Raw genomic sequence first — 15000 nt, forward strand, 5'->3', positions numbered from 1 at the left:
CACACACACACAACACACTCACAAGATGTGGCGTCTGTGTGTCCCAGTCTCCAGACCTCAAGGTAGGTAGGATATCGTAACATCACCAGTCCTGCCTGCCTGGCCACACTCACCATCGACATCTGCCATCACCATCAGCACCATTGCTCACATAACCCACAGATATACATATACATATGTAAACAGGAGCATCACCATCAGTATAATCACCATGATGTATATTTATCATAACATAATCATAATTGAGAAGTTGTATTTAACATAATCATAAATGCATAGGAGGATCACTATCAGTATAATCACCATCACATATGTTTACTATAATCATGATTGATAAGTTGTACAACATAACTATACATATACATATATCAGTCAAAATTATCTCGTGTTTTTCTTCAGACTGATGTAAGCCTGATGTGTAGTCCTATTTTTGTGCGTATGTGTGTGTTATGTTGTACTTTTCATGTAACTGAAGATGTTAAAAATAAGGAGAAAGGAAAAAACTGAAAAAAGAAGAGAAAGGGAGAGAGAAGAAAAGAAAAAAGGAAAAAGGAAGATTGATTCTAAGTTTGGTACACATAACTGTATGATTTGTACGGCTTCCTTCCATATTATTGCTGTCTTCTTTAAAAAAAATAATTTTTTTTTTTTTTAACAAGCCCAAAATCCGTAAATGAAAAGTTGTATTTATTCCATAAATGCTATTGATTACTATGACATAGTTATGGAGTGCCAAGTATTGGTTTGATTATTTCCATGCTGTTTAGTTGATTATGTAATTTATATACAAAATAAAACGGTGATCGACCCAAAAAAGTCCGGGTAAAAAACAAAACAAAAACAACCCCCCCCCCCCCCCCCCCCCCTCCCCCAACAACCTCCCCAAAACAACTATACATATACAGGATCATCACTATTAGTATAATCACCATCATGTATGTTTATCATAATATAGTTATAATTGGTAAGTTGTATAACATAATATTAAACATACAGGATCATCACTATCAGTATAACCACTAAAATGTATCATTTTATGCTCATTGTAATACAATTATAATTGATAAGCTGCATAACATAATTACAAATATACAGGATCATCACTATCAGTATAATCACCATAATGAAAGTTTATCATAATACAACTGATAAGCAGAATAACATAATGATAATCATAATCCTGACCTTAATGTTTTTAAAAGTCTGCAGTAACACCACACCACAGATGTCTGGCATTATCATCAACATTGTTAACGTACAATAAAAATAAAAATGTTATATATGTAGCACCTTTCCACATAAGACATGTACAATGTAAAAACCTGACGAATAAAACATACATTTAAACACTACACGGAAACCTTACACACATAACCCTGTACAGACATCCAACCAAACACGCTCAAACACTAATTTATGTTCACACACATACAAAATCATCACACACAACATAAGTCATACATAACATACATCTCCATACCTAAATGATGCACATACCATATCACATAGCAAAGACCACTATCACAATATTTAACCTCCTCCACCCCCCCACCCCCTCCCCGCAACGCCCCACCTCCTCCTCCACACACACACAAGGGAATACTCACAGCAGGGAGAGCAGGAAGGCGCAGAAAACGTTTCTTGTTGCCACTGACCTGACTACACAACAGGTTCGTGTCCAGACCTGACACACACACATTACAACACTGTTGTGTACTGTTCCGTACTGCAGTGGATTGTGTCATACTGTATCAACACTATTATGCAACATATATAAATATTGCATACTTTGGATTTGGAATGTAATGTGTTGTAATGCAATGTGTTGTACTATACTCTGCTATGTTGTTTTGTGTTGTATTGTAGCATGCTGCATTGTACTTTGTTGTATTATATTTTACTGTATTATACTGTGTTGTATCAAACTGTATTTTTCACTGTATTATGTTGTATTGTTCTGAATTGTGTTGTGGTATATAAATATTGAACTATATTGTGTTGTACTGTACCATATTGTCTTTTACTGCGTTGTGTTGCATTGTGTTGTACTGTCCTGCATTTTGTTTATTGTATTGTATTGTATCGTGTTGTTTTGTACCATACAGTATTATGTCACATTGTATTGTACTCCGCTGTTTACTGCATTGTGTTGCAACTTGTAATGTGTTGTGTCGTACTACATCACACTATACCACACTGTATTATGCTACACGGTGATGTACTGTATTGTGTTGTATTGTACTGCATTATTTTGTGTTCTATTGCATTGTATCGTATTATATTTCACTGCATTATCTCATTCTGTTTATCATGGCACAGCTGTTCAATACAAGCAACCAGTTAACCCACTCCGGACGATGGAACGCTATAGCGTTCCTGATGTAAGGTAGTGTTCCGGACGACGGAATGCTATAGCGGTTTCGACAATTAAATTTTTTTCCATGTTTTCCTCATGGGGTAGCATAACAATCACAGCTACACTGGGCATTGCGAACAGTGTCAAGAGTTGAATGGAAAGTTTCTTCATGAGATTCCATAACAACACACTCCACAGCGAGCCAGGGAGTTCAGGACCCCACATGACAAGCTAATCTGCATACATATTGAAAATGGTGTCGCACATGATACAAGTAGAAATTTTTGGAGCAAACTAGATCATGACAGCGGCTTTTACCACTGGTGAAGTGATTGAAATGCTTCAAACTGAAAAGTTTCGACATCGACGAGGATGATGAAGACGTTGAATAAAGTATCTGCAGTGAAGAAAGCTACTGGCAAGTAGGTACTGATTGTGATTCAGCACTGAGAGCAGTGAAGAGGGAGGGGGGTGGGCGTTCACACGACATGAGGAGAGAAGTCAGTGGGTCAAGTCATTCAGTTACTTAATGTTTTGTATTTTTTGTAATTTTTTTTCCTAACCCAAACAAATGGGTCGTCTTGTTCAGAAAAGCAAGGGAGAGAACTATTCATCCGGAGTGAGTTAAACACCGGTAAAGAAGAGGTCACAGGGAAATAAACTCTGAAACTTCCTCAAAAAAGGACCCTCCTTATCCCCTTATGTACTCTCCATCTGACATTGTTGTTCACACTCCGACAGAGGTAGAAGAAATTTATGCAAACACAAGTCCTATCTATTCCACACTTTACAGTGCCTTAAGTTTGGACATACAGAGTCAGTGCAAACACAAGTCCTATCTATTCCACACTTTACAGTGCCTTAAGTTTGGCCATACAGAGTCAGTGCAAACACAAGTCCTATCTATTCCACACTTTACAGTGCCTTAAGTTTGGCCATACAGAGTCAGTGCAAACACAAGTCCTATCTATTCCACACTTTACAGTGCCTTAAGTTTGGACATACGGAGTTTGTTCAGCATCTAGCCATGTCAAAACTGTTCTTTTTGTTTATGTGATACAATATAACACAACATAACACAGTACAATATGTACATAAAACAATAAAGTAAGAGAAAGATAAAGACAGAAATAAGATAAAGAATGACATAAAATCATGTCGCTTAACCCCTAGGCTGCCTATATGACGAGATAACTTGTCAGTGCAAGCATGTACGCTTCGCTGCCACAATGATGAGATAACTCATCATCGAAATATTCTGACTTTTCCCTGGTTTGCATTGAGTTCGTTGACAAAAATACTGGTAGCTTTAGCTTGGGGAATCTTTCTAGATTTTATTCATAGCTAGAAACCCCATCTGCGTCAAGAGGCAGTCCTTTATTTGAACGATTTGGTTGGATTACTGCTGCAGAGTTTGCCTGGCTCCTCTCCTCGCTCGCTCAACAAAATGTTGGACCCTGTGCTCAAAACATGCCATCGTAGTTACACTAAATCAACCAAGATTGCTTTCTTTAGCTGATGCTCAGAAAGAATTGAAGTGTAAATTCAAAGAAGACAGTGGTAAACTTTTGTAGGACGAACTGATAGAAAATAATGGGAACAATTAAGAGACTTGCCAAGATACAACTATCAGTGAGTGATGCCAACTTTACAGCTATAGCAGACGACCGAAAGTGACCAAATTTTCAGCAAGACAGTGCGAGTGTTTTCTTGGCACTCAGCCAACGCGGTCTGATGAGAACTGGATAAAGTGACTGTGTGAGAGGGGTGAAGAGGAGGGGGGTCAGACCAAGGGGGTGTGGCCCCACATCCATATTATCACTTGGAGAAGTCACAATGCATTGTGTATCTCTCTTAAAAAAAAAAAAAATTGTGGTTGTTGTAGTATAATTTGTGTGTGCAGGTATTATCTATTTGTCCAGAAAATATGATATTTTAGTGCACATTACCTGACTAATGTTGATAATGAACAAGTTGAAAATGTGACAAAAAAACAAAACACTGATTTCAAAACAACAGCATGTCACTGAAAATATATAAAATTGGAAAACATAGGAAATTTTCTATCTAAAATTACGTTTGAATAACATACTTACCGTGACCCAACTAGTGCAGACTTTTTTTTTTTTTTTTTTTAATTCTTTATTCATTTACCTTTCAGAAAATATATACTTTTATGGGTCTTTCTCCAATAACAAAAAGCACAGAATTTTTTGAAAATATATACCCGTTCTTTGTGGAAAAAAAACCCTGGCAAACAGATTTCACTTAAATCTGAATTTTCCTGGCAGTGAAAGGGTTAAAGCCTCGCTGACCACAAAGAGGCCATTTCAAGATGAAAGTGAGAGAGAGAGAGAGAGAGAGAGAGAGAGAGAGAGAGGGAAGGAGAAAGAGAGAGATAATGAGAGAGAGTGAGTGAATGAGAGAGAGAGAAAGAGAGAGAATGAGAGAGATGGACAGAAAGAGAGATGGACAGAAGAGAGAGAGAGAGAGAGAGAGAGAGAGAGAGAGAGAGAGAATGAGAGAGATGGACAGAAAGAGAGATGGACAGAAAGAAGAAGAGAGAGAGAGAGAGAGAGAGAGAGAGAAACTACACAGTGTGAAAGAAAAACTGCATGATGCGAGAGAGACAGAAACGATGACAGATAAAGAGCACCAATTCACAAAAGCAGACCAAATCAATGTAAAAATCCACCCCCACCCCACCCGCTCCCTACCTGCAGTGACGACAGTATTGCCAGCCACCACACTGGCCCGTACATCGTGCGTGTGGTACGTGCGAACCGAGGATCGAACCCAGGACCGCCAGCCGCTGTTGGCGGAGGGAGGGAGAAAGGAGAACTGGACCACAGCTGGGTCCACACCCGCACAGAACACGCTGGTTTCCGCCTGTTAGGGACGACAAAAAACAGGTCTTAATCTTGCTATGGATGGATATGTCTCCCAGTTGGTTGTCTGTGAGTTGTTCGGTTTGCATGGATGCATGTGTGTGTGAATATATATATATATATATATATATATATATATATATATACACACACACATATATATATATATACACACACACACACACATCTATATATACAGAGAGAAAGAGAGAGAAAGAGAGAGAGAGAGAGAGAGATTTAAACACATGCACCTTTTTCTCTAAAAATTTAGGTGCACAGATATAGGTGATTCATGACGCATCACTGTGTGTGTGTGTGAGTGTGTTTTGATGAATGTATGCAGAACACCCCCCACCCCCACCCACTCACTCCAAGACAGAAAACCCAACGAAACAAAACCAACCACAAACAAACACACAAACAAAGACACACACATAAACAAAAAACACACCAAGGAACAACATACAAACAACAAGAAGAAAACCACAGTGCCAAATACGACAGACCTGTTTCTCTCATGTGTGTGTGTGTGTGTGCTCTTGTGTGCTTTGACTTTGACATGTCTTATTGTAAACTGCTTAGAGAGGTTTGAAAGCGCAATATAATTGTTCTACCATTACTGATACAATCACAATCCAGCTTTATCAACCCGGTAAGAAATTATACGTGCATTCAAAGGCTTGTCACTCACACCGCACAGTCTCAAAGTTCATATTGTATCTGACATACATTTCAACATGAAAATGTTGAACTTAAAAAGCAAAACACTGAATTGAATAAAAATATTCTTATTACTGACCTCATCAACACACAGTGTCAAGACGTCTGCCTTGTGACTCTGAAAATGCTGAAAAACAAACAAACAATCAAAGTTTTACTGAGGAGAAAGACATGGTACACCAAAGTATGAATCAATGAAATATCTTTTTTTTCTTCCTATATCTTTAGCATCTCTTATAGATATTGAGCCAACAACAGTCCATCATAACAAATATATATGTGTGTGTTTGTGTGTTGTGTGTGTGTGTGTGTGTGTGTGTGTGTGTGTGTGTGTGTGTGTGTGATCTTCTTAATGATTCTGCAAAGTTGAAGACTGACCCAGAACTAAATAAATATCACCAGTTTAAAAAGCTGTCAGAAACTAATGACACACGGCTAAAATTTGAAGGTATAAAAGCTATAAATACAACCCACTCCAAACCTATCACTAAAACCTTATCTTTTGTTATTCAGTAAGACGATACATACACACACACAAAGTTATCCTAATCAACAGTCATAATCTAGAAGGTAGCAAGTGGCCAAGAAAGTCACTGCCAAATCCAAAGCTAAAGTAATGCAGAACCAAGATATATATGAATTTCTCATCATATAGAATACAATATACTTAATTATCATTTCCAAGAAGAGAAATTCATTCATAAACAATGTACAAGACTCACAGGCATTTAATGCTAATGCATACAAAAACATAAAACGTTTAAATGGTTAATTGACATAAATCCTCACATACAATATCACAATCATACATATGTAATAATCAAAGTAAAAGAATATATACAAATTATCATTGTCATACTTTAATTAAATATAGATATATGAAGCTATTCAATAGCACTTTCAATCAATACAAAGTATAAAATACACAAACAGACATACACACACAAGGACCATTAATAAGTCAGGAACTGAGTTAATTTGGGAATAAAAATGCTTATGCGTCATGACTGATTAATCATTTGAAGACTGGGGTATAAAACTGTGGTGTGTTCTAGGATCTTTCCATGAAACTTATGGTATTTATTTGGAAAGACCATTCCTTTCAACACTTCTGTCCCATACCTGTAACAATCCTTTCTATCAAGGATATGGAAGAGGATGCTGCTGAAATTTGTGATAAGGAGGTCCATTTTTGCCTGTACTATGAATCCACAGTGTATACATACAATCATAAAAAAGATCCGGAAAAAAATATATGGGACAATCTTTCAAGACTAACGAATGACATGATTTGAAATCTTGGCAAAAGATATGATTTTCAATACATGCGATGTTTCTATACATAGACAAAACGCAATATTGACATGGGAAACACATACACTCACACACACAAAAGCGGTGAATGTTAAAACACACGTACACACACACACACACACAAAAAGAAAAGAAAAAAGGCCCCAATGTCCATGTGGATGGGAAGGGGGGGGTTAAGGCCCTCACCGTGATTCTTGTTCCTTGCTTGCCGTTCCAGAAACTGACTTTGCCACGACTGTCCCCACTAACGATGGTCAGGTCACTGAAACAAGAGCACACTCACACAGTGAAACAGTGCACACTCACACCCTGAAAGTCAAACAGTGCACACTCACACCCTGAAAGTCAAACAGTGCACACTCACACCCTGAAAGTCAAACAGTGCACACTCACACCCTGAAAGTCAAACAGTGCACACTCACACCCTGAAAGTCAAACAGTGCACACTCACACCCTGAAAGTCAAACAGTGCACACTCACACCCTGAAAGTCAAACAGTGCACACTCACACACTGAAACAGAGCACACACACTGAATTAGTCCACACACACAAATTGAAACAGTGCTTATCAAAATCACTTGAAAACAAAACACTGGGCAACCGGAAATAGCTCTGTATATCTTTTGTGAGAGTCAGAGTGACAACTTAGGGAAAAAAAATCCCCAAATTCAATCAGGGGAAAAAACCCAAAATTGAGTCTCAAAACGTTCATGTGAGACCACAATTTAAAAAAAAAAAAAATTAAAAAACCCCCAAAAAAACCACTTGGCACACAGGGAGAGGAACGGGTGGGAATTTACCATCACCACTGATAACCCCTCAACACTTTGATTCTTTGTCCTGTTTTGCCTACCCACTGCTCCTACTTTGCCTATTCAGCCCCCATCCCCTACTCCCCTCTCAAACACACACATATATATATATATATACCAAGTACTGATTAAAGTTAAAAGGTAGTTGCGCACACACAGATACGCACAGCAACTGAATACAGGTGAAATGAGAATAGGTGAATCGGCATCACCAATTCAGCGATAGGCAAATCAGGAATAGGTGATTTGGGAATAGGCAAACTGGGAAAAAAACTAATCAGGATGACACCCACAAGTTCAGATCCGGCATGGCCAAGGCCTGTGGTTCATGTGTCTGCTTTCATGTAATGTCTGGAACTGCACCCGAGTCTGTTAAAAGGTCTCTCTGCTCTACTGCTGATGATAGAATCTTTCACACAAACTGCCTTTTTCAGCCCCTCAGTCTCATCCTTCAAACTTCGTGCATATGTGTGATTGAATGCGTGTGTGCATGTGTATGCGAGCATGCATATATATATGTGTTTTTGTGTGCTTCGTTTCTGACTGACATGGTACTGTTTAGAGCTTTGAGAAGTTTGAGAGCACTACATAAATGTACTACTACTTTGTATTATTATCATCTTACTCAAAAAGTGTATTTACTTATTCATTTTATTTCATTTCTTTCTCTGAACCGTTTCAGTAGGCATTACTCCCACATCACTCATTCCAAGCCCCATACACAGCCACACTCGGCCTCGTCTGCCACAGTCCTAGCACTGGCAGTCAGCAGGGAACTATCAATGTCAGGTGGCTGTCATGACGACGATGAAGGGGAGTACCTGGTGACGGCCACACACCACACCATGGTCTCCTTGCCACCCATCAGGATCCTCTGCAGGGCGTGGCCGGACTTGACGCTCCAGATCCGCAGGTTGTCCACAGCCCCCCGTCACGATCACCCGCTCCCCCGTGTGCCACGCTATGCACAGGATACGCCCTGAAAAACAGTGAGCGCTGCATTGTCTGGTATTGCACTGTGTTCGCGTCGTACTGTATTGCGTTGTACAGCAAGTATTGTACTGTACTGTATTGTACTGTACTATATTGTACTGCATTGCGTTGTGTTGTATTACTGTGTCATACAGCAAGTATTGCACTGTACCGCCCACTGCTGTGTACTGTTATTGTATTTTACTGTACTATATTAGTATACTGTAGTAGTGTGCTGTATTGTATTGTACTGTACTGTATTGTGTTATGCAGCCAGTATTGTACCATACTGTACTGTGTTATAGAGCAAGTATTATACTGTACTGCACTGTATTATATTGTACAGTACTGTACAATATTGTACTACACTCTATTGCATTGCATAGCATTGTACTGTATCATATTGTATTGCCTTGTATTGTACTGTACTGTACTGTACTGTGTTGTGTTGTACTGCAGAAAACAAAATACTGGAGCTGTTCCCGTGTTAATCAGCACTGCACATCCAATATCACATTTTCTATTGTTTCTCAGCACAGCAAAGAGAATTCACTCCCTTGTCCTACCACGGCGTGGGATGGTGGTGAAGTGCAGGTGGGTGTGTGGCAGTGAGTGAAAGGAACCAGATACACTGTGTTGTTTGCAGTGTGTGTACAAGTGTCAGTGAGCGAGTGAGTGTATATGTCTGCATGCACGCATGTGTGTGTATGTATATATATATATATATATATACGTGTGTGTGCATTTGTGTGTGTAAATGCCTGGAGATATGATAATTAATGATGTAAAATGTCCCACTTCATCTGCAGTCTCCGAGTCTCTCCTGACCCACCCACCTTCCAACTTGTCGAAGGCACGCAGGTACTCCAGTTTGTCGTCGGCAGCATCAAACAGCACCACACAGCCGTCCTCTGTCCCCACCTGGTGACAAACAGCCTCAGCTGTGTTATGGGTCTATGGTATCCATCTTCTTCAAACATTCAATCATAAAAAAAAAAGGGTTGAATGTCACAACCTCAACAATATTTTAGGTTCAGCGATATTGTATATGTTTTGTGTGTATGTATTGTACATGTTGTGTGTACTGTAGACATGCATACTGTATCAGTATGTATGTAAATGTGTTTATTTGCATAACCAATATGTATTGTGCATTACTGTTGTAATATAGGGAATGTATTCTCTAGTAAGTAGTAGCATAATGTTTTATACTCATAATATATATGAATTCATAACCACACAGATAGGCTTTCCTGCTGTATTGTTTGCAATACATCACATGTATACTTACCATATCCAATAAAGTGTCATCAAAGATAGGCTAATTTTGATGAGTGTCATACTTGTTCCAATATTGTTCTTTTCTTGTTTACAAGAGGTGATGTATGTGTTTTTACTTCATCATTTTAATCCAAAAGAAGTGAAAGAAAAAGAAAAAAAAAAATCCACAGCCTTAACTTTTATAATGAACAGGCAGTTTTGCATGTATAGAAAGTCAATTTTTTCTTTCCAGAAATCATTCCACACTAGTATGTGTGGACTGATACCCCCCCTATTCCCTCATCAATCCCATCTTAATTCAATGTATTTAAGAATTAAATTGAAAAACGATTCATAATATGCTGATTCTCATCATGAAGCGTCAGAATATCAACAAAGGAATACCTGTCCTTAAATGTGCTGAGAACAATACCAATGAGAATGTTTAACATGAAAGACATTTCACTTGAAGGCCTGTACCTTTGATGATAATTATACAAACAAATTGCTGAAAAAGAAATATAAAAACCTAAAAAATTGCATTAAAAAAAGTCTATACACTTTTTAAAAGGCCATATAAAACATATCTAAAAATGGATGCACACAGAAGAAAATGAGAAAAAGACGGCTGTTCTAAAAAAGAAACTACCGAAACCTTCCATTCAATTTCTTTTTTCTGTTCATTCTAATTCATTCAGTATCCACTTTAAAACATTCATATACAGTAAACACATCAATGATTATTTAAGAAATTCTTTCAATTCAATAGTAAAGGAGACGCTGCCATTGCATCAGGCTTTGCAACATGTTTTGTCAAGATCTGCACTGACCAGTACCGTGTAGATGAGGCAGTGAAACAGTTGATTCAAATTTTCTTTTCTGTTCATTCTAGTTAATTCAGTGTCCACTTTAGAATCTTCATATGTAGTAAACACGTCCATAATGTAGTTACTAAGTTAGTGTCACTGTATGTGTTCTGTCCAGAATGTGTAATTCTTTGCTTTTAATTGCCAACATGAAAAACGAGGTCGTGGCTTATCGGGAATTGGACAATCGGGAAGCTGCAAAGGGGTAACAGCAGGTTTTCGGAATCTGGACCAAATATCAATGAAATAAACTGTAAATGATTAGGAACTACGGCTAAAATCATGAGACTTACGACCTATTATTGGTACGACTGTGAAGATTTTTTTTTTCCTACTATGTTTAAACCAAATTTGGTATTGGCAGACAAAGTATTTCCTGAGAAAATGGTAATGTTAAAGTTATCCATGAACACACAGACAGACAGACACACACACACAGACAACCGAACACAGGGTTATAACGTAGACTAACTTGGTTTACACAAGTGAGTCAAAAAGTAATACAACTAGTATGATCCACATCTTCTGTCGAGAGCAGCCCAAATTTCCAACCGAAAATAATAAATTTTTGATACATATCCAGACAAAAAAAAGGAGCAACAACAACAACAACAAAAACGCAGCATTATAATTCATCATTACTATTCAAGAGGGAAACTTACAGCTAGCTGCTTGTCCTTTTCATTTTTGGCGACACACCAGATGGCGCCAGCACTGCACGATGCTTCTCTCTGCATTCACAACACCAACAGTTAGGCATGGCAACACAAGTGAAAAGCAACAAGTCTATTTGAAATTCATGTGGGCACTGAAACATCAATTCACACTACGACCTTTCACAGACTTACAAACAAAAACAGCCATGTCAAAAAACTACACAAACAAAAAAAAGGCCTACTCAAGCACTTAAGCAAATACTCATGATCAACATTTTCCCCTTTGCAACAGACACTGTTCTTTTCTCTATCAACAGACAAAAGTTTTACTGAAAAAAAAAAAAAAAACATCTAGAGAAGAGATAAGGGATCTAAGTTTTAACAATATCATTTTGTTTTTGTTTCCAGAAATTAAAACAGACAGTGGTCTCCATGACAAAGTCAGGAATCAAGCAGTAATGGATATGTAATCTTCAACATTCAAGTTCATATACACACACATACTGTTCCTTTTAAAACAAACTACTGACCAAAAGAACACAAACAACACAAAAACCACACAGTCCGGCCCATGACCAACACATAAAGGAACCACTTTACCTTGATGCAGAGAGAGACCAGGTCATATTCCACAGCGTTGGAATCCAGTCCCACACTGAACAGACGTGAGTTCATCCACACAATGCCTTCCACAGACCGCTCCTCTGACACTGCTATCACCTGAACATACAAACTTCAGACATTATCATGTCCTCATAAAACAAGGAAAATTTCCTTGCAAGCATGTAAAGACACAAAATACAAGTTTGGAGACAAACCTGCACATGCCCTCCCCTCATTCTTCCCATCATATGTGCAAACATACAGAACACTTGCTGGTGCACACATGTACTTGCAATTCCAACTCACACACTTTCTCTAGAGCACAATGCTAAAGCACCAAATTTATTCCTGCTTGAATAAAACACTGACCACTTTAAATTATGTGAAGTTTTAAAAGAAAAAAAACACACACACACACACAAACAACAACACACACACAAAAGTAAACTGAACAATACATGCGCATGCACTTACAATTTCATAGACAAAAACATGTTAACTTCTGTAGAGAGTGAACACTTTTTCTGCGTTTGTTTTAGAATTTTTAGACTGCCACAGGGATCTGCTTGATGAAAATGCAGTGTGTCCTTTTCACTTTCATAGCATCAAACTCAAAGATATTCATGTGTTGTCAGAAAGTGAGAAACCCTGCACTGGCTGCAGACTCCAAACTTACATGCTACCCATAACATGTAGCAATTCACCAATCACCCAGACACAAATTTCACACACCTAATTGCACTGATACAGTATTACATCAGCACATGTACACAGAGAGATAGGACACACACAGATATTCTCACACACACACCTAACAAACTGACAAAGAAAATAATGATGACAGATTTGCTGCAGGATACTGAAAAATAACATACACGCTACACATCATATTATATCAAAGATTCAAACACAATATAACACACACACACACACACACACACACACACACACACACACCCTACCTTTTCTTGAAACCAGTTGTCAGGCTTGCTCCAAATCTCTATCGAACCATCTGATCTGAAACATCATTTTGATTATTTTAATGATTAATGATCAAACCATTTAAACTAAAATATAAAAGTTTTACTCAAAATCACAAACTTACATTTGCATCACAAACTGACATTTCATTTGCAAGGTACCCACACACCCACACATACTCACACACCGTGACATTCACAGTACAATACAGAAGTGCAAAGATAACACTACATAATATGGAAATTTACCTGGACAAAGCCAATCTCTGTGTGGTTTTATCATACGCCAAACAGTTCACAGCCAGAGGTGTGTACTCAAAGAAGCGGACGCGGTGCACTTTGAAGTCACCCATCATGTACAGAAATTTGTACTGTGTCAGTTCACTGCTGGAAAACAAGAACAAAGTTAAGATAATAATCAATCCACACTAAGTCATGCAAAATCAATGAAAATGTGAACAGTTGCTTAACAGTAATGAATTCTGACGCACTTACTTTCCCTCATTTAATGTCATGATCAGATGATGATTGCTAGATAAATCTTGAGCTAAACTTCATGGCAACTTATTTTTCAAGGCTAATAGTAATTCTGATAGTTTGCTCTTGCCTGCTGATGTTGAGACTGCAGTAGACAAACCATCACCACTGAAACAGTGCAGTTGATGGGGAAGCAAAAAGAACAAATAAACATCACACAAAACCCAACTACTTTACGCAGTAGCGGTCATACCTGGTGCTCTGTCATCATTACTGGAAGTTAGTGACATGGCACCAATTGTTCCTTGTGGAGTACTAACTAGGGCTGGGGACAAGACAGACTGGGTATGTGGGTATTGTGTGTTTCAGTTTCAGATTCTCAAGCATGGGTCACTGCATTTGGACAAACCCAGGCCATACAAACATATCACTCTACCATATCTGCTAGGCAGATGCCAGACAAGCAGCATAACCTAACGCGCTAAGTCAGGCCTTGAGTGCATGCATCGTGATCATGTATGTGTACCCATCACAGTATCAGAGTGGATCTCTTCTGCAGAATTTTGCCAGAAGACAACACTCTTGTTGCCATGGGTTCTTTTGCTGTGTGCAAAGTGCATGCTGCACATGGCACTTGGGTTTATTATATCATCCGAATGACAAGATGTTCAGCTTGATTTTCAAGTCAAGTTTCGGACAAGAGGTAACTGGGGTTCAAACCCAGACCCTAGCGGACACTGTCCTGGCAGATAAGCATCTTAATCATTTGGGCACCTTCCTCCTCCTCCTGGTGTGTGTGTGTGTGTGTGTGTGTGTGTGTGTGTGTGTGTGTGCATGTGTGAGTGTGTGTGTGTGTGTGTGTGTGTGTGTGTGTGTGTGTGTGTGTGTGCACGCGCGCATGTGTGTGTGTGTGTGCATGTGTGAGTGTGTGTGTGTGTGTGTGTGTGTGTGTGTTTTGTTCACTGTATTGTAAGACTGTAGAAGAACTATCATTCATTATAGTATAAAAGTGAATAGTATATTCAATATTGTATAGTGTAGAATAACATATAGCGGAATAGTGGTATGGCAGAGTAAATTAGTACAGCAGACTGT

The 15000-nt window shown here is 38.5% G+C and overlaps 1 protein-coding gene across 1 annotated transcript in view; it reads right to left on the reverse strand.

Annotated features, from left to right (window-relative positions):
* Positions 1 to 15000, reverse strand: part of LOC143301114 (U3 small nucleolar RNA-associated protein 4 homolog) — a 28831-nt gene that overhangs the window by 13240 nt on the left and 591 nt on the right. Inside the window, 12 exon segments of the mRNA XM_076615165.1 lie at positions 23 to 122; positions 1608 to 1684; positions 5074 to 5245; positions 6044 to 6091; positions 7465 to 7540; positions 8913 to 9013; positions 9015 to 9070; positions 9900 to 9984; positions 11852 to 11920; positions 12446 to 12565; positions 13411 to 13465; positions 13678 to 13815. Of these exon segments, the coding sequence (XP_076471280.1) occupies positions 23 to 122; positions 1608 to 1684; positions 5074 to 5245; positions 6044 to 6091; positions 7465 to 7540; positions 8913 to 9013; positions 9015 to 9070; positions 9900 to 9984; positions 11852 to 11920; positions 12446 to 12565; positions 13411 to 13465; positions 13678 to 13784 (1066 nt within the window). The 5' untranslated portion in view covers positions 13785 to 13815.

The sequence above is a fragment of the Babylonia areolata genome, chromosome 27 (genome assembly GCF_041734735.1).
Source record: "Babylonia areolata isolate BAREFJ2019XMU chromosome 27, ASM4173473v1, whole genome shotgun sequence".
Classification (NCBI taxonomy): Eukaryota; Metazoa; Mollusca; class Gastropoda; order Neogastropoda; family Buccinidae; genus Babylonia; species Babylonia areolata.